Source organism: Anguilla rostrata, chromosome 6 (genome assembly GCF_018555375.3).
Source record: "Anguilla rostrata isolate EN2019 chromosome 6, ASM1855537v3, whole genome shotgun sequence".
Lineage (NCBI taxonomy): Eukaryota > Metazoa > Chordata > Actinopteri > Anguilliformes > Anguillidae > Anguilla > Anguilla rostrata.
Window position 1 is genome coordinate 31,285,280 of NC_057938.1, and position 23,302 is coordinate 31,308,581.

General features: G+C 38.6%; 1 protein-coding gene across 2 annotated transcripts; it reads left to right on the forward strand.

Annotated features, from left to right (window-relative positions):
- The first annotated feature begins 491 nt into the window (after positions 1-491).
- Positions 492-16,117, forward strand: LOC135257873 (kinesin-like protein KIF13B). 2 transcript variants are annotated; one of them, XM_064341093.1, is made up of 5 exons: positions 492-613; positions 1,191-1,288; positions 8,807-8,869; positions 9,314-10,178; positions 13,809-16,117. In XM_064341093.1, exons 1-5 carry the CDS (start codon positions 571-573, stop codon positions 14,045-14,047), a joined length of 1,308 nt encoding a protein of 435 aa, XP_064197163.1. In that variant the 5' UTR covers positions 492-570; the 3' UTR covers positions 14,048-16,117. The 2 variants fall into 2 exon arrangements, with proteins under 2 accessions (XP_064197163.1, XP_064197162.1); XM_064341092.1 differs by lacking the exon at positions 492-613 and having other exon boundaries at positions 623-1,288.
- The last annotated feature ends 7,185 nt before the right edge of the window (positions 16,118-23,302 follow it).

Consider the following 23,302-nt stretch of genomic DNA (forward strand, 5'->3'; position numbering starts at 1 on the left):
ACGTTTGCCTCTTTTCTTTCTCCTTCGTCGGCGTATTGGTAAACACGGCGGCGGCAGGACAAAGGGGTCGCAGCACGTACTCCGGTAAGTTGAAAAAAGTTCGTGTCCAGTGCCGAACGAACTCCCAAAGTGCTTGTCGATCATACTGTATGAGCGACAGTGCAGTATGTGCAAAGATACATAAAAATAAAATAATAATTAACAAGATAGTAAACAAATAGCTACGAGTTGGTTGCGGAGCCATTGTCAGTGCAGCCTTTCCACGGCGCACCGGAACCGGAAATTAATGTTTTTAAGGGCTGGGTGTCTGTGGTCATTGTATTTATTTCAGTAGGAAACCCTGAAAGTGCCAAATTCTTGGTGGTGCATAGGTATGGGGCATGCTGCCCCACCAAGGCGTAACCTGATGTGATGGTATACCTGCCATCCCAATTTTATTTAATGTTCACTGATTAGAAGTGCAGGTGATTCTGGAAGAAACCAAGTGTATAACAGCCTGTCCTTGTTTTTTAGGGTCACTGGGAGAGCCAGCATGACATATCCATAATCTCACCCCAGCTGAGCCGCACCATGCCCCAATCATCCTTGTCCCAAAACCAGGATGCAGAACAAGGTAACCCCCCCATTTCCATCCACTTGGATTACTATATCCGGGAGGTGACACCTTAAACCTGTACTCACCTAGCATCCATAGTGTCTCCTTTTGCAGGTTGCTGTCCGTCACCACTTGCCCACATCATTACAAGTGTCCTTGTAAATAACATCAGCTTCACTTGCTTAAAATCCGTTGTTTTGTTTTTTTATTTATATCAACCACATAGTCTGGACATTTTGTTGAAAAATGCTTGAAAATTACATTCTTTTTGCTATTTCAACCTTTCTCTGTTTCTCCTATCTGGTCTTGCTCCATGTATGGTAATCTATGGATTTCTGTTACTGGTGTTTCCTATACCACTTCATGTTCTTTCCACTTCCTGTTCTGTCCACTCCCTTTACTCTGTCTCCTGGCCTTTCTCTTTTGCCTTTTCCTTCATGCTTTTTCTCTTACTCCCCTGTCATCTCCCTCACTCCCATCACTAACCCTTTCACCCTCCCTTGTTCCCTGTTAATCTTTCTGTTCCTTCTCATCTTCATTTGCTTGTTCATTTCTTCCTCTTCCACCTGCTTGGCTGCTTCTTATATCTCCCCAGTGAAGGCCATGGTCCCACAGATGCCCAAGTTGCTCAAGTCTCTCTTCCCTGTTCGGGATGACAAGAAAGACCTGCGCCCATCTCCCCTCACTCAGCAGGTGGGAATCTCTGGCTGGTCTCTTCTTCAGCTCAAACTCCTTCCCAAAAAAAGTATTGGTTGTAATGGGCCACACTTTGACTGAACACGTGGGTCTGTATAGTGAGAAAAATCATGATAATTTAAATATGAAAAATCAGGAGGTCTGAATTGGATACATTCTGAGCATCCAAATGGCCAGATAAAGAGCAGGGTTGAACAGCAGAGTCAGACAAAAAACTATTTTCTTTACAGCCCTGCAGCTGTCTCTTCTCTTTAGAAAATATCAAAAAGCACAAAGGGACCAGCCAAGCTGAAGTGATGGAGATTGAAGGCAGAGTGATCCCCACTACTCTCACCCACACCCACTCCCACCCTACCCATTAGATTCAACAGACCCAATCACCCAACCAATACACCCTGTGGAGCAGTGCACCAAACCCTGTTTGATTTTTCTCTAAATATTATTTCTCCATAACACATGCTAATAGTGTATTCAACATCTTTCATCCTGAGATTCATTTATGGACCGAAGTCAGAAAATTGCACTACATCTCACAGTAGTCCTTTTGTCACTGTACCGCAAAATTATGGAATTTCTTCCTTCTGCTTTTGTGAAACTCCTTCAGTCTTATGTGCAGGGCAGTTGTCTCGGCTGATAAAATATTAAAGGAAAATACAAGCATGGGCATGGTCATTGTGCACGTTATGTATGCACAAGTTTGTTTGCGCTTGCATGCATTTGTGTGAAGAACTAGTTGGACACCCAGGTGACTTGGATAAGATCCTTATCAATGGACATGAAGGGGCTAATGCTCAGAAGTCCATTGGTGACTTGTATGGAGAAATGGCGAAGAGCTGTGTTGTTATAACAATATAAACAATAATTACAGAAACAAGTGTCTACTGAGCCTGAGAGGAGAAGGAGCTTCAGGAAGCAATCAAAAGGGCACAACACAGACTAATGCATAGTGTACCAATGTTCAAAGCATTTACCATTAGCTAGGCTATTTACTGGGTGATGTCCTGTTAATTGTACAGCAACCTTTAAAGCAATCATGGAGTCAAGTTAACATTCATTATTATCTAGCAAGCATAGCATAAGATCCTGATGTGACTGATAGCTTTAAAACCAGGTATTCTGTTAGATAACATGAACTTACAGTAGCTTATCTTTCTCTACAAAGCTAGCTGGCTAAATATTGTTTTTAGAGAACTACCTGGCTATTATCTTTTGTCAGAATGCTAGGTGGGTGAGATGACAGTTATTGCACCCTAAAAATAGCAGTACTTTGCTATTCAACAGTAACACAATTACAATTAACCATCAAAAGATTACATGTGTCTACAGTAAAAAAAAAATGTAAAAAAATGAGACACGTCTTCATCCTTTGATGCAAAATTGTAGCTGTATCGAGCTAAGCAGAAGGTATTATTGGTGTGGCATCTTAACAGAATTCTGGAGCAGTGTTAAAATATATGCAGTTTGAAAATTAAATTATGCCGAAGTATTTGAACAGATGCCCAATTTGTTTTATCTTGTTGCCTTTGTAAGGTCACCAAAATTGCAATATTGTTTAGGCACGTATTCTATTAGTGTACCACTTTCCAAAAAGCCACTATTGTGTTATATAATCATAATGTGAAACATATTTTAAAATATTTGATTCTGTTAATTATTCAGCCTTTTATGTCCTAATGATAGCTTGGAAATCCAATAAATAATGCAATTATCCTGACAGAATAATAGGTTTCCGTAAAATTCATATTTTAATATCTACTGTTCATGCTAATTATATGGGCCCTTACATGCACACTACTGTAATATTCGGGATATGACCATTTTCTTAGATAAGATCTTATTTGGTATAATCTGTGAACCCCTTTATAACATCAGATGTAAGCATCACAGAGACTTCAAAAATGGCTTAAATGAAACAAGACATTTGTACCATTTACAATACTAGAATAGATTCTTTTATATTCATAATTTAGGAAGAAATAAAGTGCCACAAATGCAATTATCCTGGCAAAATAAAGTTGTTCTTTTTGAGTTTGTTATGAAATACTGTATTATATAAAACAGGTTAAACTATACATGTCCTGGACAAACACTGAAGGGTGGGATATGCAGAACTACTAAAGATCTATGGAGAAAAAAGTAAGCAGTGTTCCCAGTGTCTCTAAATCTATCCAAAATGTGTAAATTATGCATTGCTGTAAATCACGGCATAATCATGTATTTTACTAAAAATGAAATGCTTTTACTCAAGAAACTCATTTTGGATCATTTTCAAGTGGGAATGACAAGCTTTCTGTCAGTATGGGGGTCCAAAATATCTATGGGGCTAGAAACATATCCAAAATCTCTCCAAAAATAAATAAAATGATTTTTGATTATAAAGCATGTAATAATATTTAAGATGAAACATTGATATCAGATTTAAAAATAATGGAAAAACATTGTGACACAATGTGGTACACATACCTAAATGTGTAATCATTAACTGTCATATGTTGTATGTACTCTACAGTATGTAATGTTTTCTTGTATGGGGATGGGAGGACAACGCTGAAGTTGGCTCCCGATTCGTAGCTCCCGATTCGGAAATTTCCGGTCCACCTTAACTCGGTTGCGTTATATGATTGGATGGTTTCACGGTCTTCCTTACGTGTTTGCAAAGGCTGTAATTTACTTCTAAAAGTGAGATATGGCTCAAGAGAGAAATTGAACAAAGGTGGTGATGTGGAATAAGTTTTTTTTTTTTTGTTACGTTCACTTCATCTTTTACGACTGTAATATGGAAAGGTCAGATATATGGAGTCAATTTAGTGCCAAAAGTATTGTCCGCGTAGGAAAAGAAATCGTACGTGCATGACTTGCCTTCAGTCAGGGGAGGTAAACACAGCGCATACCAATGACACATTTGTCCGAGTGACCACGTCAAAATTATGCCAAAACCCCAAGTGCGAGAAAAACAGAATCGTAATCGTAAAAAATGAAATCGTAAACATGAGTGAGAAAAAACAGTTGCTATTTTATTTTTTACATTTGTGAACATAACTTTTTCGTTTACAATTCAGAAAAATGCGTTTGATTTTATTTTCTTTGATCACGAGAAACATTTCCACATCTATGATTTTTTTTTTTTTTACGCGTGCGATTTTTTTTTCGTACACATGCACCTTTTTTGTCCTACGCGCGCAATACTTTTGGCACTAAATTGACACCATACAGATACCCTAGTGCCACGCATTTTGTTTTTGCCTCAAAATCTAATCGTCTCAACATTGCGTGTGTATGAGAGAACAGGAAATAATGTACATCTGAAATGGTGTGAATGAAATATCACTTTTTTTTTCACTTTTTTTCAATATGGCTGTATTGACATGCACAGAAAGTCTGTAGTGGGATTATTTGAAAATGCTACAGTAAAGCTGCACACAATTGGGCTAGGATGCAGAACAGGACCTTCTATCATGAACAAGTATGAAAAGTTTGAGACCTTTTTAATTTGGGGAGAAAGTCCAATCCAAAATTTCACTCTTTTATATTAGCCTGCATTGGATTACATTGAATGTTTGAAGTGGGATTATTTGAAAATGCTACAGTAAATCATCACAGAAACTGGGTAGGACAGAACAGGACCCCTTCTATCAAGAACAAGTGTCAAAACTTTGAGACCTTTTAATTCTTGAGAGATATTTCAATCCAAAATTTCACTTAGTCTGTATTGAATTACATGGAAGGTTTTAAATTGGATTATTCACAAACACTACAGTAAAATTCCACAGAAATGGGGTAGAACATAGAACAGGACCCTATCTATCAATGAACAAGTGTCAAAACTTTGAGACCTTTTACATTTTGGATGAGATTCCTATCCAAATGTTCATATTTTTCAATTGGCCTCTTTTGAATTACATGGAAAGTTTGAAGTGGGATTATTCAAAAATGCTACAGTAAAATTTCAGAGAAATGGGGTAGGATGTAGAGCACGATCCCTTCTGTCAGGCCTAGTGTCAGAAGTTTCTGACCTTTTATATTTGGAGAGAAATTCTTATCCAAACTTTCATATTTTTCAATTGGCGTCTATTGGATTACATGGAAAGTTTGAAGTGGGATTATTAAAAAATGCTACAATAAAATATCACAGAAATTGGGTAGGATGTGGACCACGACCCCTTCTGTCAGGCCCAAGTGTCAGAAGTTTCTGACCTTTTATATTTGGAGAGAAATTCTTATCCAAATTTTCATATTTTTCAATTGGTGTCTATTGGATTACATGGAAAGTTTGAAGTGGGATTATTAAAAAATGCTACAGTAAAATATCACAGAAATGGGGTAGGATGTGGACCACGACCCCTTCTGTCAGGCCCAAGTGTCAGAAGTTTCTGACCTTTTATATTTGGAGAGAAATTCTTATCCAAATTTTCATATTTTTCAATTGGTGTCTATTGGATTACATGGAAAGTTTGAAGTGGGATTATTAAAAAATGCTACTGTAAAATTTCACAGGAAAGGGGTAGGATGGAGACCAGAACCCCTTCTGCCAGGAACAAGTGTCAGAAGTTTGAGACCTTTTAATTTTGGAGAGATATTTCAATCCAAAAATACACTTTTTTTAATGGGCCTTTATTGGATTACATGGAAAGTTTGAAGTGGGATTATTCAAAAATGCTACAGTAATATTTCACAGAAATGAGGTAGGATGTAGACCAGGATCTCTTCTGCCACAAACAAGTGTCAGACGTTTGAGACATTTTAAATTTCAGGAGATATTCCAATCCAAATTGTTGCTTTTTTTCACTCGGCCTGCATTGGATTACATATTTGGGGTGGGATTATTTGAAAACGGTTCAGGAATATTTCACCCAAATCAAGTCAGTACTACTTCAGTACCCCTTTTGTCATAAATAAATGTCAAATTTTGAGACCTTTAAATTTTGAGGAGAAATGGCCATCTAATATGTCAATTTTTCAATAGGATTTTATTAATGTATTTGTTTATATAGACAGTTTGGAGTTTTATTTGCATATGGTGCAGTGATATTTCATCGACACCATTTCAGATGTACATAATTTCCTGTTCTCTCATACACACGCAATGTTGAGACGATTTTTGAGGAGAAAACAAAATGCGTGGCACTTGGGTATCTGACCTTTCCATATTACAGTCTTAAAAGACGTGAATGATTTGAACGTGTCAAAATAAAAAATAATTTAAAAAAAAACTAATTTCACATCACCACCTTTGTTCAGTTTCTCTCTTGAGCCGTATCCCACTTTCAGAAGCAAATTATAGCCTTTGCAAACACGTCAGGAAGACCACAAAACCATCCAATCATATAACGCAACCGATTTAAGGTGGACTGGAAATTTCTGAATCGGGAGCTGCAAATTGGGAGCCAACTTCAGTGTTGTGATGGGACGACATTAAAACAATATCCAACCATCCACCGAAACTTTTGGCAATGTTCCAGCTTCACGTCAGCATGAAATATAAACACGACTGAGCTACCAATGAACGATTATGCTACAGTGTAAAATTTCCTCATTATAAAATAACACTAACCTATTTAAAGACACTTAATTTAAAAAATAACGTATATAACTGAAATATTTTGAGCACCATTGTCGCGCTGGTCATGCATTTACCAAGCACCCCCTCCCTGCAGTCTCCTCTGTAACTACACCCCCATGCATGACACACTGGACAATAGTGGCGATCAAAATTTGTTTTACATTAAGCTAACTAGATGTGTCCAGTTAAGGCTACATTCGGTTGTTCAATTGGAAAGTAACATGATTACTAGAAAGTTCACTGGCAGGTTCAGGGAAAGCTCACCCAGGCCAAAAAACATTATTCCTGTGTATTAAATAATAAAAATGCACTTTTAGATTAAATTACAAGAAATTGTCAGGTTAACTGTATGTTCACAATTCCACCGCTTCGCTGGTTTTCCTCATTATTTTAATGGAAGTGAGAAGCCTGAGGTAATCGCAGAAACCTATGATATTCATTGGATACTTGATGGAATGTTCTGAGATGAAGTAGGTTTCTCGCCACCTAATTGTTGCGGGCACATAATACTACAGTGTGACAAACAAACAAACATACGAACGAACAAACTGACAGAACGATCCATAGCCCTCCCCCCCACCTCCCCCAGTTGTAACAACTATATAATTCCCAATTAAAGGAGGCTACTCCTGTTAATACCCTTAAGCAAAGCAGTACATCTAAAAGTAAGGACTACCATCAAGGTAATGCACAAAAGATGGCCCTTATAACCAATGTGTGAAAATGGGATTTTTAAAGACTAAACATGGGAGGATCAGGGGAATGACTGAAATTAATATTTTCATAGTGAAAAGAGGCTGAATGTAAGTTCCTAAACTGTAAATGTAGAAGACATCATTATTTTATATCTCGGTAATGTTTTGCTGCCCTTGACCACCCCACTAAAGAAGGGCAATTCTTTTAAATATTCCTCATATTAGATGGATTTCACATACTGCTGAGCACTGCAAATGCGGTTTCAGCAAGTTTGGGCTTCTGAGGAAAGGCTTTAGTCATATTTTTCAGCCCTATTTGCAGTTGTCCTGCCCACAGCATAGTATTCTCTTTACTCTTACAATGAATCATGTGGTACAACAAAATATTATGACTGTGGTGTGTCAGTGTGGTGAATATAGGTGCTAATGAGGTATAAAATGAGAAAAGACGGCTGGTTTGTGAAAGATAATGAGACTACTTCATGGCCATCTGAGTGAACTTTAAAGGAAAAAGACTTTTCCCCAGTCAAAGAAAGAAGATACTGGGGGGCGCGCAAACTTCTCTCACAGTTTTTCCCAAGTTACTTTGGAAAAGTCTGGATTATTGACACCCAACTTCATTGAAATTTCATGCCAGGAATTTGAGCACTGTCTTCACACACAAAGTATTCTGGTCAGGACCACAACAATGCTACCATAGGACAGTACAGTTATGAGAGCAACTGAAAAAGACACTTCAACTCTGTCCCCCTGGCCAGTCAACCGTGACCCAACCAACCATGTGATATTTGGAGGTACCAGTTGCAGACGGGGGAAGTCTGCGAACTGGTGTGCTGCTTGCGAACAGTTTGTGCTGATGGGCTTGCATTTTACAAATTTAAAACCCTGTATGTTTTGTTAGTCTTGAAAAGTTTCATTTTGTTCTGTTTAGTTTTGAGTGTACTGGTGCCTTCATTATTATTATTGGAGTTTCTGTTCTCATTGAGTTCTGAATCTTTTGCTTGTGCATACATACCCATGACGTCATGACTGCATTTATTCTGAACGGAATATGCATCAACATGAAGGGTATATTTTGTTGGCATAAGACACATGATAATTTTGTTTTTGGCATCATCTGTTCTGAACCTTTTTACCACATCCCTTTTTTTCTCCCAGCAAGAGAAGTTGAGGAAATCTTGAAAATGTTGGTCCTGATCTGAAGGTATGGTCCATCTGTAAGCATAGCTTGCATAACCCCTGCCTCTCTCCCTTTCTCAGGTCACACCACGTATTATGGTACAGTCCCCAAGCGTTGACGAAGGCCCACTTAAACCAAAGCTGGTGAGTCTCTGCAAGAGGCAGCGACAGGAATTCAAAGGATGAGAGCGCAGACTACTAGGGTGCATGTCTTTTCTGTGCAAATATGAGCAATAATGATTAAACTCATGTATGTTGTGCTACTTTACACCTCGTATGACCCCTTTTGGAGAAGTGATTGTCTAATTCACTGACACCAACTGCTCTATTCCTGACCTGTCTGTCCTATGAGTCATTTTATTTTTGACTGTCTGAATTTACTTTGTTTTACTGTAATTTATAACCTATTCTGTCTCAGTTGCCACTTGATATCATTTAATTTCCTTCTTGACTACCAGTTCTCAACTTATTATTGCTTTAACGCTTTTATCTTCATAGTGAAAGTGGTGTATGATTTTTTTCAGAAGGTGTTTGGGTAATCCTTTGCGAAAGTATTCAGTGTTGTGTGTGGGGTCATATTTTTACAAGGTGGCTGCAGAGGGAGGGACTCCTGCTATGGAGGAGCAGAGCCATGGTGCAGAGAGACAACCTGAGTATCCCGAAGCTCCGTTTTCTTTTGCTCAAGAGACGCAAGATATGCCCCTCAGCCCTGTAAGCGAAGTATCAAGTGGATACTTTTCCACCAGCGTTTCCACAGCAACGCTGTCTGACGCTTTGGTACCAAGCAGGGACCAAACTCCCTCTACCAGTCCGGGTCCAGCAATGGTCACTGTGGCAAGCAGCCAAGGTGACTGTGAGAGCAAGGACATGATGGGTAACTCCAGTGATTTTATAGTGACATCAGAGAAGAACAGGTCATCAGAGCTGCCTGACATAGAGCAACAGCCTAAGAGGATAATGGCCCAGCAGGCAGCAGATGGCAACGTCCTTCCGTCTGCCTCTCCCCATGAAATATGTCAACCCCCCCCCCCTCCCTGTCCCCCTGAAATCCACCACAACCCTCCAAAAACACATCAAATCTGCTCATCTCTCTGTGAATCACAGCATGACAGCCCCACTCCAACGTTACCCCCCCAGGAACAACCATCAAAATCCACAGGAACGAACCCCTTCAAAATACAGAAGGTGAAGACCTCTGACCTGAAATCCTTTACACGCATCCTGGTCGAGGATGTGGAGGAGGAAGGGGTGATGGCAGGACAGGGGGAGGTCCTGGAGAAGCTACAGATCACCTTAGATTCAGAGGAGGGGCAGGATGAAGCCCTTGCAGACTGGCTGAGAGAAGGCGAGCATGTGACAGTTGGTACCAACAAGAGTGGGATGGTTCGCTACATTGGACCCACAGACTTTGCCGACGGCATCTGGGTTGGTGTAGAGCTGGATGCCCCTACTGGTGCGTTATCTCTCTAAACATTGATATTAACCCCTTAGCGCACATGCCAAATCTGGCCAATCCTTGCCCATTTTGGGGGTACCCTATTTAAAGCTTTATGACTCCAGATGTGAACACCACAGAGACTTAAAAAATGGCTTACATGAAGCAGGACATTTGTACCATTTACAATGATAGCTTAGATTACTTTATATTCATAATTTTGGAAGAAATGAAGTGCTACAAATGCAATTGTTTAGGCAAAAAATCTAAAATTAATTTGCTCTTTTTTAGTTCGCAACGAAATACTGAGAGATTGCGCATATACAGAAGGTTAAACTATACATGTCCTGGATCAAAAACTTATTGACCACAAGTTCATAAAATCTAAGGGTGGATATGTAGAACTACTATAGATGTATGAAGCAAAAACTAAGCAGTGTACCCAGCGTCTCCAAATCTATCAAAAATGTCTAAATTATGCATTGCTGTAAATCACAACATATTCACGTATTTCACTACAAATCAACTGTTTTGACTCAAGAAAATCACTGTTGCGTCATTTTCAAATGGGAATTACAAGCTTTCAGTCAGTACAGTGGTCTAAAATAGATAGGTGTCCAGAAACATATCCAAAATCTCTCCAAAATTGAATAAAATGTTTTTTGTCCATTATAAAGCATATAAATGAGCCCCTTATGAAAGTTTAAGATGAAACATTGCTATCAGATTAAAAAAATAATGCATAAATATTGTCACACAATGCGGTACAGTACCTAAATGTGTAATAATTAACACTTGTGTGTATTTCTATACTCTGTACTCTCGTATGTTTCCTTGTATGGGGATGGGATGACATGAAAACAATTTTCAACCTTCCACCACGTTTTGGCAATGTTCCAACACTCTCGTCATCACTGTTGCATGCGTCACAAAAACTACTAGACTATTAACGAACGCTTACATTACAGTGTGAAATATATATAAAATACCACTAACCTATTTAAAGACACTCAATTTCAAAAATAATGTATATAACCAAAATACTTTGAGCAGTAATACTTGCATAGCAATGATGAAATCTTATGTTTTCAGTAGATAGAGACAGAGACAGTAAAACAATGATGAAGTTATATCCACTTCTGTCATACACCAGAAAACAATGTCAGCTAGGTCTATCAGCAAGCATATGGCTTAGCTATGCTCAGAAGTCCTCAATAACAATAGTCTTTTCCAAGAAATTACGAAAAATAGTTGACGTTTTGTTAGCAGTGTCTTTGTTTTACTGCTACCACAGAGTGAATGCATAATTGAATGCGATGATAAGAAATTTTTCGGTTACGCTGACCTATAAAACGCTATTCCAAAAGCAAAATTAGACATGTTATACATCGTTAGAAAGCTTATACTCTCACCTACTAAATAAATGAACTGTCAGCCAAGCCAGACTGTACTAAAAAGGGCGACAACGCCGTAAACAACACGCGTGTTATTACGCGCTGCTATTTTGGAAGATACCCAGGCATCACAAATGCGCGTATATTTCACAAACGGATTATCCAAGACAATATATGACCACTCAGTCTCAAAAGGGACATCTCTACGCGTAAAACCAATGGTAAGGTTGCATATTTATTCAATATTTAGTCCCAGATATTGATTGTAGAATGACATGGTATCAATTTTTATAAAACTTTTTCTCATTTATTTCCTTATTCAGTGAGCAGCATTTTCACAGCTGTATGTGGATATCTTAGGGCTATTGTCGGGTTTATCTTGTTGCTATGACGGAATACGAATTTTGAGTGGTGAAAGAATATTTTTATGAATACCCACATAGACAATATTGTCCATTATGTAATGGGTGGGGGGTGTAGTTGCAGGTTAGATTGCAGAGAGGGGGTGCGTGTTAAATGAACGACCAGAGTGACAATGGTGGCGTTGCGAAACTCTGTATTCGGCATAATTATCGTATATTGTCTACTAATGAAACTAAAACAACGTGTTTCTGTTTTTAACTCATACATTGGTTGCAGTAGCACTGAATGTCTGAGTTCAGTAATCTTGGCACGCCAGCGTGCCGACCACTAGGGGCTTTGCTCTAAGAGGTTAACCTTTATTTTTTGGGGCGGGCACTCAATTTCATAATGCAGCTTGTTCTGCAGTTATGTACTATATTAACCTCTTCATGCAGATGCCAAATCTGGGCAGTACCCAACCATGTGGGGGGTTCTGTTTACGACTTGGAAAGTGGTTTAAATGACACTAGACACTTGTACCATTTACAATACAACTACTTAGATTAGGTTATATTCATTGCTCAAATGCAGTTATCTTGGCAATAATGAAATTATGAAGTTGGTCTTCAGTTTGAAATGAAATACTGAGAAATCATGTATATATATATATATATATATATATATATATATATATATAGAACAGGTTAAATTATACATGTCCTGGATCACAAACTCCTTGACCAGAAGTGTGCAAGATCTGAGGGTGGTACGCGGAACTACTATAAAGCTATAAAGCAAAAATTAAGCAGGGTTCCCTGGTGTCCCTTAGTAACTTGTACATTGCTGTAAATCATAACATAATCATATATGTCACAACAAATCAACTGTTTTGACTTATGAAACTAAATTTTGCATCATTTTCAAGAAGGAATTATTTTCCTTTCATCAGTGTAGTGATCTAAGATATCTAGGGGTCCAAAAACCTGTCCAAAACCTCTCAAAAAATAAAGAAAATGCTTTTTTGTCCATTATAAAGCATACAGTATACTGTATGTTTGCCCCTTATGATGGCTTAAGTTGAAACATTGAGATCACATTGAAAAATAATGCAAAAACATTGTGACTCACTGTGGTACACATGCCTAAATATGTAAACATTCACTCTTGTATGTTTTTCTGTACTTTACAGTATGTAATCTTTTTTGGCATGAGGACGAGACAACATTTTACAAATGTTACTATTTATGATCACTCCAACAGAAATTTCACATTCATCTAGGATATATCAGCACACAGTATATTTGTATGAGTATGTTCCATGTTTTAAGTAACATGTACAGCCCATGGAGATACTAATACCCCAAACTCTGTAAAATAACATTACAGTAAAATTATATTTGACTGAAAATTTGGCAATGTTCTAGCATCTTGTGGTAATTCAATAATTATCTAAAAGAATACTTACTTAAACAGATATGAGCTCAAATTAACAGAAGGACATTATTTTTTAAATTCTTAAAATCCTTGCGTCTGCATATCTCAGGTCTGACTGGGCCCCAAGTGCAGGATTGCATTTGGATTTAACAAATGAGGATTCATGAACCCGTAATCGGTGAAGGGATGATGAGCTGTCAATCACTGATTTGTTGGAACCAATCAAAAGGTTCAGTTCTCCACAGAAATACAGAATGATTGGTTAAAATGACTGCATTTAGTAACTTGCCATTTTTGGTGTCATTAAGCCTCAGTTTTCCATCACTAGTATATGGTATTATGAAAACCATTTTGGATTAAATAGTTTTAAGTAAATTGATCTGTGCTTTCAAGTTTCTCTGGCTTTGTATTTACCACTGAAGCAGGAATTAATAGTTTGGCAGTCCAGGGTCTCACGTCACAATGTGCTTCCTTCCAGGCAAGAACGACGGCTCTGTTGGCGGTCGGCAGTACTTTCGCTGTAACCCTGGTTACGGTGTGCTGGTCCGGCCAGACAGAGTCAGTCGTGGGGGTGGAGCCAAGCGACGTGGGGAGAACCGCCCTAGTGGCAATTTCTTTGGGTCCAGCCCCAATCTGGCAGCCCTAACCGTACTGGCCAAAGGTGAGCGGGGCGGAATCACTCGACGGGGGGAGAACCGCAAGTCCTGGAACACCTGAGAGTGGGGGAGAGCCTAGCACGAAGGCCACTGCCCTTGATGGGCTGCTGCTTCATTACAAAGGAGGCGGGGTCTGACTGACAGTTCGATGGGCCCTGCAGTCTGCACACGTGGTACAGGTCAGGGCGACTGTGGCACCATCTTCTCCCCCTCATGAACACTGACAGAAATGCACTATGTTACAGGATGCACCTGTTCTGAAACCCCTTCCTTACCTCCTACCATTTGTTTTTCTACAGCCATTTTCCCTGTATCTTCCTTGTCTTTATATAGAATATTTAAAAATTATATTCCACAATGTGCCTTTATGAATGAAAATTTCATGTCCCTCCTTGGAGAGAAAATGCCTTGTTTTAGATTTTAAGTGATCTCAGGGACTGTTCAGAGCATGAATGTGCTTTTGGGAGATGGCAGTTACTGCCAGGGTTGAAAATCTGAGAATCCTTTATTTTTTCCGTCTTTGGGCTGTATTTGCAGACCCTTCCTTTTAATACTAGTCCATAGTGTGAAATTTTAAACAAATGTCAGAATAATTGGGAACAAATTGCACAATGTATAATTCTCCTGTTAGACTTGGGTCCAGGGTATTGTTCCAAATACAGTATAAATTGGTAATTTTCATTTCAGCGGTTGTGAGATGAATAAAGTTTATATTCTGGAGACAGAATATCAGAGCTTTTGTGTTGCATGTATAAAATGTATTGGGATGTAATTGTCCTGAAGTGTGTATTGGGTCTATAATACTGTATGAATGCTATGTGAACTGAACTTTTTATGTGTTGGAGAAGATGCCTCTGTCTACTGCTTTCTTCAGGCTCGATTCCTTGTCAACATTTTATAAACAGTAGCTTTTTAATGTTTTGTGTAATCGTTTCTTATGCTGAATCACCGAGGACACACAAAGACTTGGCTTCTCCCCCCCCCCCTTTTTTTTTTTTTAAGCATTCTTCAGATCTATTTATATGTCATAACTACGGCCACAAGTTTGTCTCCTCTTTTGTTGTACTTAAGTCCTCCGTCAGCAAGCAGTCATGATAGCCTCTTTGTCAAGCCTTTCTAAAACCATTGTCCCTTTTGCACCACTTCAATAATCTAACTTAAGGCTGCATTCACACCAGATCAAGCCGCTAATTAAGCACAGATGATGATTGATGGCGATGTTTACAAGCTCACATGTTAGTAGTATCAGGTATTTTTCGGATAAGCTTGGAGATCCCACAGTCTGCTGGTTTTTTTTTAAGATCGGCAACAAATTCAGACCCAAGAAACCAGGTGACCTGAGTTATTAGTGTAGTCAAATGCTTTAACTTATCAATTGCTATGCTGAATAACAACAAAACCCAGCAGACCAGAAGCAAGGACCACTGACTCAATGACATGCTTTTCATAGCATTTAAACTTCCTTCCATGTTCACTTTCCTTCCTGACTCGCTCCATATTAGATCAACTAATTGTTTATGTCAATGTCTCAATTACAAACTTAACTGTACAATTAGTCGCTTGTCTGTGCCATTGCAGTGCCTGTGGGGACACCTGGAGGATAACCACTGAAATCCCTGAAGGAGACAAACTGGTGGCCGTTGCCATAACCAGTAAAGGCATCACTTTCATAGTGCAAATGAAAAACTATTTTAACACTATCAGACTAACTGTCATATTGTTCTAAGAATCCTCCTAATGTTCAAGGCCATTTGTAATGTGGTTAGAATGGTGGCTTGGACAGAAAAAACATAGGGTTTCTGAAAAGCTTTCAAATCTGCCATATTGATTTTCACTGCATGGAATCATTTGAAGCTTGATTCACGTGGAACTGCATCTGTATGTATCTCAGTTTGTGCGAAAAGGAGGATGTGCTGTTGAGACGTTGCTATACCAATATTTTTTAAAAAATCTTTTAATAGAATGCCTTGCTACAATTATTATGAAAAGTAATGCATGCTACTCGATTTTAACGCTTGTATATTTATTTTGTAAAATGGAAATGAGACATTTTAATTGTACTAAGATTTCTCACATGATTTTATTACTATGGGACTCTAATAAACATTATAAATGGAGAAATAAGTGAAAATTAGGTTCTTCCAGCTTATGTTATTGGGTGCAGTCATTAATTTGAAGGGCTGTCCCTTTCCCAAGTTGTGATTCAAGTGTGGTGAGCAATACCAGAGAAGAATTTTAAAAAGATTTTAAAAGATTTTGGAACATGATGAATTAGAGTTCATGGTAATTAGAGGAACATGGTCATAGTCATTACTTAAGTGTACAGTACACTTGCCCTGATCACAAAGATGACTTCCGGCAGTCTCCAAATCTTAGTCCTCCAGCCACTGGGCCCGCTGAAATGTTTTTTCATCTTATCTGAGCAGAATCACATATTCATTATTTCAGAGTTGACAACCAAGTATAAACATATCCTTTCTGGAGTGTTTTTTCATCAGCATTAAAACATTAATTTAAATGTCTTCTTCCATGTAGCAGTTTTTATTTGACACTTTCATGTCACAAAATGTTTGAATGACCACATACTCTTCACATGGTACGATGAAAAAACACAGGGCCAAGTTATATGAAATAATTTAGGAAACACTGGGTAGCATTGCTCTGGAATAGAGCTTGTTTAATATGTGTGAGGGAAGATGGCCAGTATTGTTCATGTGACCTCATTTTGGTATCAATACTTTTAATGCCCAACCTAGATTTTTCCAGTTAGATGATGCTTAGCGTGCCTGAGTAACTCTGCATATTTGTATGTTGAAAACATACTTGCTTCTGCCTGACAGACAGGTAAGCTTGATTGAATTGAACTGTGGCTGCTGTTGAGAACTTTGTTTATATTAACCATACCCATTCATGATATAAATACGAAAATTTTGTGGTATGGTCACATATAAATGTCCACTATTGCACGATAGTTACAATAACTTCGCCAGTGCATTTTATATGGGGCAGAGTAGTCCTGGTGGTGACACATAAAATCTGGCCCATTTTTTTAAAACTCTTAACAGTGTTAATTCAGTTCTTTACAGATAACATTTGGTACCACTCTCGAATGTGGGACCAAATGTTATATGTTAGGATTTGAATTGACACTGGACATTTTGTGTAGGCAGGGAATTTTGCTTTCAATATCTGATAGCTAATAATCTAAAACTGGGATTTTGTCCAGATATATGCCTTATAAATGTAAAATGCTCCTCCCAGAGACCCATTTTTACTGACTCTTGGGAAGAGCATACTTACCCTGTCTAACAATACAGGATTCAGAAAATACTACATGGAGAACTTAAAAATGTATTATCCACAAGCAAAATTATATAAGTGAAAAAGTGATCCACTTTACTACAGGGCCTGCATAAATAAACCCTTCTTGTCTGGCCAGTGCCTATCCCCAAGGAAAAAATACCACTTGCTACATATTTATGTGGTCTGTTTGTTAATATCAGATTCTGGAGCATTGGATTATCAGGATCATTTAGATCAAGTCCAGTTGGTGTGGACATAAGGTGATCTAAATTTAATTCAGTAAAATATTTTTTTAGCTAAGTCCAAAGCTCTGGACAACCAATCAAGGTTCAGATCACCTAGATTATCTGTGGCATTTTGTATTGCCAATGGAGGGCAATAGACACCAAAAATAACTAAGGATCTTTTTTTTAATGAGACATTTACTACAAAGAGCTCAAAATGGCTGAGGACATAGAATGAAGTATTATCCCATTAACACTGGTCAGTGTACTATCCAATAGATACAACTGAACCAATTACATTGTGGTATGCAAATGTGAGGACATTGCATCACACAATGGTTTGTGGGTGGTTAAGCAGGTTTTGGAACAGAAAATTAACAGATGTGCTGACATTATGGGTTTTAATTAAATTATTTATTAGACATAGAGTGATACTACAAATAGTAGAATGTCCTTGTATTAAGTAAACAACTCATTACAGAACGAGCTGGAGATGGCGGGCCTCTCTGCATCGAAGATGAAACGGTATTCATCAGACTTACCTGAAGCTTGATGACAGTTTCACCAGCATTTGACACTAATGTTTTCAAGACCACTGCAAGCTAAGGTAAATTGTAGAAGTGCAGCTACTTGCTATTGTGGATTGGGAAAAAGGGCCGACGTGTACAACACATGGACACTCAGCCAATAAAACCAACAAGTTTGCAGAATATGTCATGCCTAAAATTAACCCCATACATTTGAGGCCAAAGGTTTACATACACTTAGGCTAAAGATATTCAAACTCAGTTTTTCACAACTCTGCACCATACATTTCTTTTGGCAAGTCAATTACAGAATCTACTTTGTTCACAGCAGAGGTCATTTTAAAACAATCGATTAGAGACAGATTTATTTCAGCTTTAATTCACTATATCAGAATTCCAGTCAGTAAAAAATTTACATACACCAAGTTGACTGTCTCTTTAAACAGTCTGGAAGATTCCAGAAATTGATGTAATGACTTTTTAGAAGCTTCTGATTGGCTAATTGTCATAATTAATAGTGAGTTAATATAGAGTTAATTGGCACCTGTGACTGTATTTAAGGGGCCACTTTTAGAGCCACTGCCTTTTTTCCCTTGATACCATGGGAAAATCCAAGAAATTCGGGCAAGACCTCAGAAAAAAAGATTGTGGACCTCCACAAGTCTGGTTCCTCCCTAGGAGCAATTTCCAAACAACTGAAGGTACCACGAGCATCTGTACAAACAATTGTATGCAAATATAAAAATCTTGGATCACACAGACACTGCATCGTTCTGGAAGGAGGCACAAATTAACTCCCAGGGCTGAACGAACTTTGGTCCGAAAGGTTCAACTGAACCCCAAGACAACAACAAAGCAACTGGTGAAGGAGTTGGAGGCATCAGGTAACAAAGTATCTACATCCACCATTAAGAGAATCCTACATCACCATGGCCTGAAAGGCTGTCGTGCAAAGAAGAAGCCCCTACTTGAAGACCAGCTTAAAAAAGCCAGAATGAAGTTTGCCGGTGATCACCAGAACGAAGACCTAGCCTTTTTGAGGAGTGTTCTCTGGTCAGATGAAACAAAAATTGAACTGTTTGGCCATAATGATCAGTGCAATGTATGGAGGGAAAAGGGTGAGGCTTTTAATCCGAAGAACACCATCCCAACTGTGAAGCATGGGGGTGGCAGCATCATGTGGTGGTGTTTTGCTGGAAAAAGGACTGGTGTATTTCAGAAAATAGATGGCACCATGAGAAAGGAGGATTATCTAGAAATACTGAAGCAACACCTCAAGTGAAAGTATTGGAGTGGCCATCACAAAGTCCTGACCTGAATCCATAGAAAATTTGTGGACTGAACTGAAAAAGCATGTTCGAGAGGAGGCCCACAAACCTGACTGAGTTACACCAGTTCTGTCAGGAGGAATGGGCAAAAATTAGCCCAGCAAAGTATTGTGAGAAGCTACCCCAAGCGTTTGATTCAAGTTAAGCAATTAAAAGGCAATGCCACCAAATACTTACAAAGTGTATGTAAATTTTTGACCCACTGAAAATCTGATATGGTACATAAAAGCTGAAATTAATCTGTCTGCTATTGTTTTGAAATTACCTAATATGGGATAAAGTAGATACCCTAATTGACTTAACATAGGATATATATGATAACATGAAATGTGTGGAGTTGTATGTAAACTTTCGGCCTCAACTGTACTTACAAGTACAGTTTCACATTACAAGTAAGGACCCATTGTTTTTCAAACATTTTGTGAAAGATAAAGCTGCTAAACTTTTCAACCTTCATCAAAATGTACAACTTGCAAACAGATGAAAATTAAGAAATGTATTATTAAGTTACAACAAATATTCATGTCTAATCTAAAGACAAGGTTCAACTACCTTAAAACAATTAACAAAGGTTACAGACATGGGCAGTCACACAAGAAATGAATGAAAGCAGATTTTTGTCCCAAAGTAATCCAAGGATGTACAAAGACCAAAATTCAAAAACCAAAAAACAGCAGGATATTCCAAAAGACCAGAGGTGAAATGCAGAATGGCAGACCTAGATGCAGGACTCGGATGCCCACTTCCAACTAACAACATTCTTCTTTCCAAGTTGACCAAACTGACTGACTAAACTAAAAGCTGCATATTTTATGTAGACACACTGACACACCTCATCTGACTCACACACACACACGCAGACCCACACTCACAGACACAGATTCACACCTCCAATGGCCACCCCCCAATTCCTCTTATCTTGTTTTATCTCCAGGCTATGCTGGTCGAGTACTTTGAAGCTTCCTATGGCTGAAAACGACCAAATGGTTAATTACATGTCTGACAACGTATACAGTCAGGTCCATAAATATTTGGACACTGACAAAGTTAGTTATTTTAGCTGTCTACCACAGCATATTGGAGTTGAAATTAAATAATGAATATGAGCTCAAAGTGCAGACCTTCAGCTTTAATTTTAACGTATTTACACCCAAATCGGGTGAACGGTGTAGGAATTACAGCACTTTTTATATGTGCCACCCCCCCCCCCCCCTTTTTTTAAGGGACCAAAGGTAATTGGACAATTGGCTACTCAGCTGTTCCATGGCCAGGTGTGTGTTATTCCCTCATTATTTCATTTACAAGTAAGCAGATAAAAGGTCTGCATTTGGAATCTGTTGCTGTCAACTCTCAATATGAAATCCAAAGAGCTATCACTGTCGGTGAAGCAAAGCAAGGCAAGCCATCATTAAGCTGAAAAAAAAACCCATCAGAGAGATAGAAAAACATTAGGTGTGGCCAAATCAACTATCTTAAAAAGAAAGAATGCACTGGTGAGCTCAGGAACATGAAAAGGCCCGGAAGACCACGGAAAACAACTGCGATGGATGACAGAAGAATACTTTCCCTGGCAGCCATCGAAATTGCGACCGTTTTGGTCGCATATGCTCCCGAAATTTAATCAGTGCGACCTCGAGATATAATTGGGAGCATTTGTGCGAGTAAAAATAATTGTTGTGGTGCAACCTTTTTTTCCCCAGTCTAACGTCCATTTCTCTGTACATTCGTTAGTTAGTATACTCAGTATGTACCTTGTGAGCTGACAGTGACCATTCTAACCAATCAAACGTGAGCTTGACGTTCTTACCTTTAATGCTGATTTTAGATTGATTAGTATTAGCCTTCAATCACTCCCTTTCGCGGCACTCCACTGTCACGTGACACAGACAGCTAACGCGTTTCATAAATTGATCATAAACATAAGTTTATGATCAATTTATTAATGTTACCTAAGTAACTAGCTAAATTGGTAATGTTAGCTTGCATTATCAAAAGCTAAACAAAAAACTGTTGACAACGTTTAGTCAGGTGCAGCGTCTTTTACTGCTTACCACAGAGTGAATGCGATGATGAGAAAACTTTCGGTTACGCTGACCTATAAAACGCTATTCCAAAAGCAAAATTAGACATGTTATACATCGTTAGAAAGCTTATACTCTCACCTACTGAATAAATGAATTGTCAATCAAGCCAGACTGTACGAAAAAGGGCAACAATACCATAAACAACACGTGTGGTATTAGGCACAGCTATTTTGGAAGGTACCCAGGCGTCACAAATGCGCCTATACTTCACAAACGGATTGTCCACAGCCATCTTTACACAGAGCATTAAACTCGGGGAATAGGTGGAGCAGGTGATTTCTATGTAAAGACGTCAAGCCAGAGAAAAGGTGGATTAAACTAAGCCGGGTCTGACCCACCTCACCACCTAGGAGAAAAGCCAGAGCTGACCCGGTGTTTGTTCTGTGTAGAGCCGGAGAATAGCCGGAGCAAGTGCTATGGTAACCGTCTCACGGCCCTTTTTTGATTAAATCGTCTTTGTTTTTGCTTTATTCGTCTTGTTCTGATTGCTAATTTAACACCCAGCTCAACTTTATTTTCGAACAGTTTAGCTAGCAAAACCAGAAATACCAGGGGTAACATTTTGTGAGGCAGTTGTTTCAAAAATATCACACAACGATCATTCACGAGAAAGACAATGTTTATTGTGCACAAGATACATAATTGCACGCGCCACAGCAAATCCCGTGGATTCTTCTCTGCAGTGTAAAGATGTTCATACCGGGCAAAAGGCAGATAAAGAACGTCTGTGGAAATTGATCATCACTAATTCTACCCCGGGTCTGCTACAGCATATTAACCCGGCTCGGCAGTGTAAAGACGGCTCACGACAATATATTACCACTCAGTCTCAAAAGGGACATTTCTACGCGTAAAACCAAAGGTAAGGTTGTTTATTTAGGCTATTCAATATTAGTCCCAGATATTGACTGTAGAATGACATGGTATCATTTTTGAACATAGCATTAGATATCGTTAGCTAACGCCCATAAATATACGTGTGTAAGCTAACACTGGTCACTCACCAAGACACCTGCCCAGTTCTCCACTGGTTCTCCTCCTTTGGCATTTTTGGATGCGGAATAAAATTCTCTCACAAAAACAAGTACAGAAGTCACTGTAGTGAATATATAAGTATATTTTTATGAAAATCTAGTTCCTACATCATTTTCCTACACATTAATTCACTGGGGTCTCCAACCTGCAATATGCCCTTTAATGATGACGTTCTTGGTGACTCAATGGGGGGAAATTGCCCAACATGGCAACCCTGGTCTCTCCTGGAGCGCTGATTGGATAGTTGAAAATGCCTTGAACGATTGGCTCTCCATACCGGAAGCGTAAAAACAGTGCCAAAAGTCTGTCTATAGCTTTCCCACTGGGCGTTGCATGTAGAGGGAGTGTCGCACGTAAAAAACTGTTTTGCGTTTGTCCTTTTTCTGTTCACAAATGTTAATAAACCACTTCAGATCACAAAACACATGTAGATTTTAATTTACAGACGTGACCCTCCCCCCTCTAAAAATCTATATCCACAAACACAACGTTTTTTTACAGGTTCAACTTACAAACACAAACCATAAGTTGCAAGCACAAGTCATTGCTTACAAGTACAAAATACTTTGTTTCAGTTTCAACTCGCAATGTACAAACACAAACCATAAGTTGCAAGCATAAGTCATTGCTTACAAATACAAAACACTTTTGGCATTAATTTAGAGACAGTTCTCCTCAATTCGTTTAGACGAGAAAAACATTATATTTGCGTCGCAAAATTGTGCACATCTACATTAAAAACTGGATAAATGTACACACTCCGAAAATGTTCAATGCAAAGATCTGGAATACGCAGATTTTGTCATTTGAACGAG

What these genes read in the sequence shown, in the direction of transcription:
- LOC135257873 (XM_064341092.1), top strand. Translation starts at nt 923, where the DNA reads ATGGATTTCTGTTACTGGTGTTTCCTATACCACTTCATGTTCTTTCCA. An exon ending in CATCTCCCCTCACTCAGCAG is followed by an intron (nt 1,289 to 8,806) that starts GTGGGAATCTCT and finishes TCCCTTTCTCAG; the next exon opens with GTCACACCACGTATTATGGT. An exon ending in GCCCACTTAAACCAAAGCTG is followed by an intron (nt 8,870 to 9,313) that starts GTGAGTCTCTGC and finishes TATTTTTACAAG; the next exon opens with GTGGCTGCAGAGGGAGGGAC.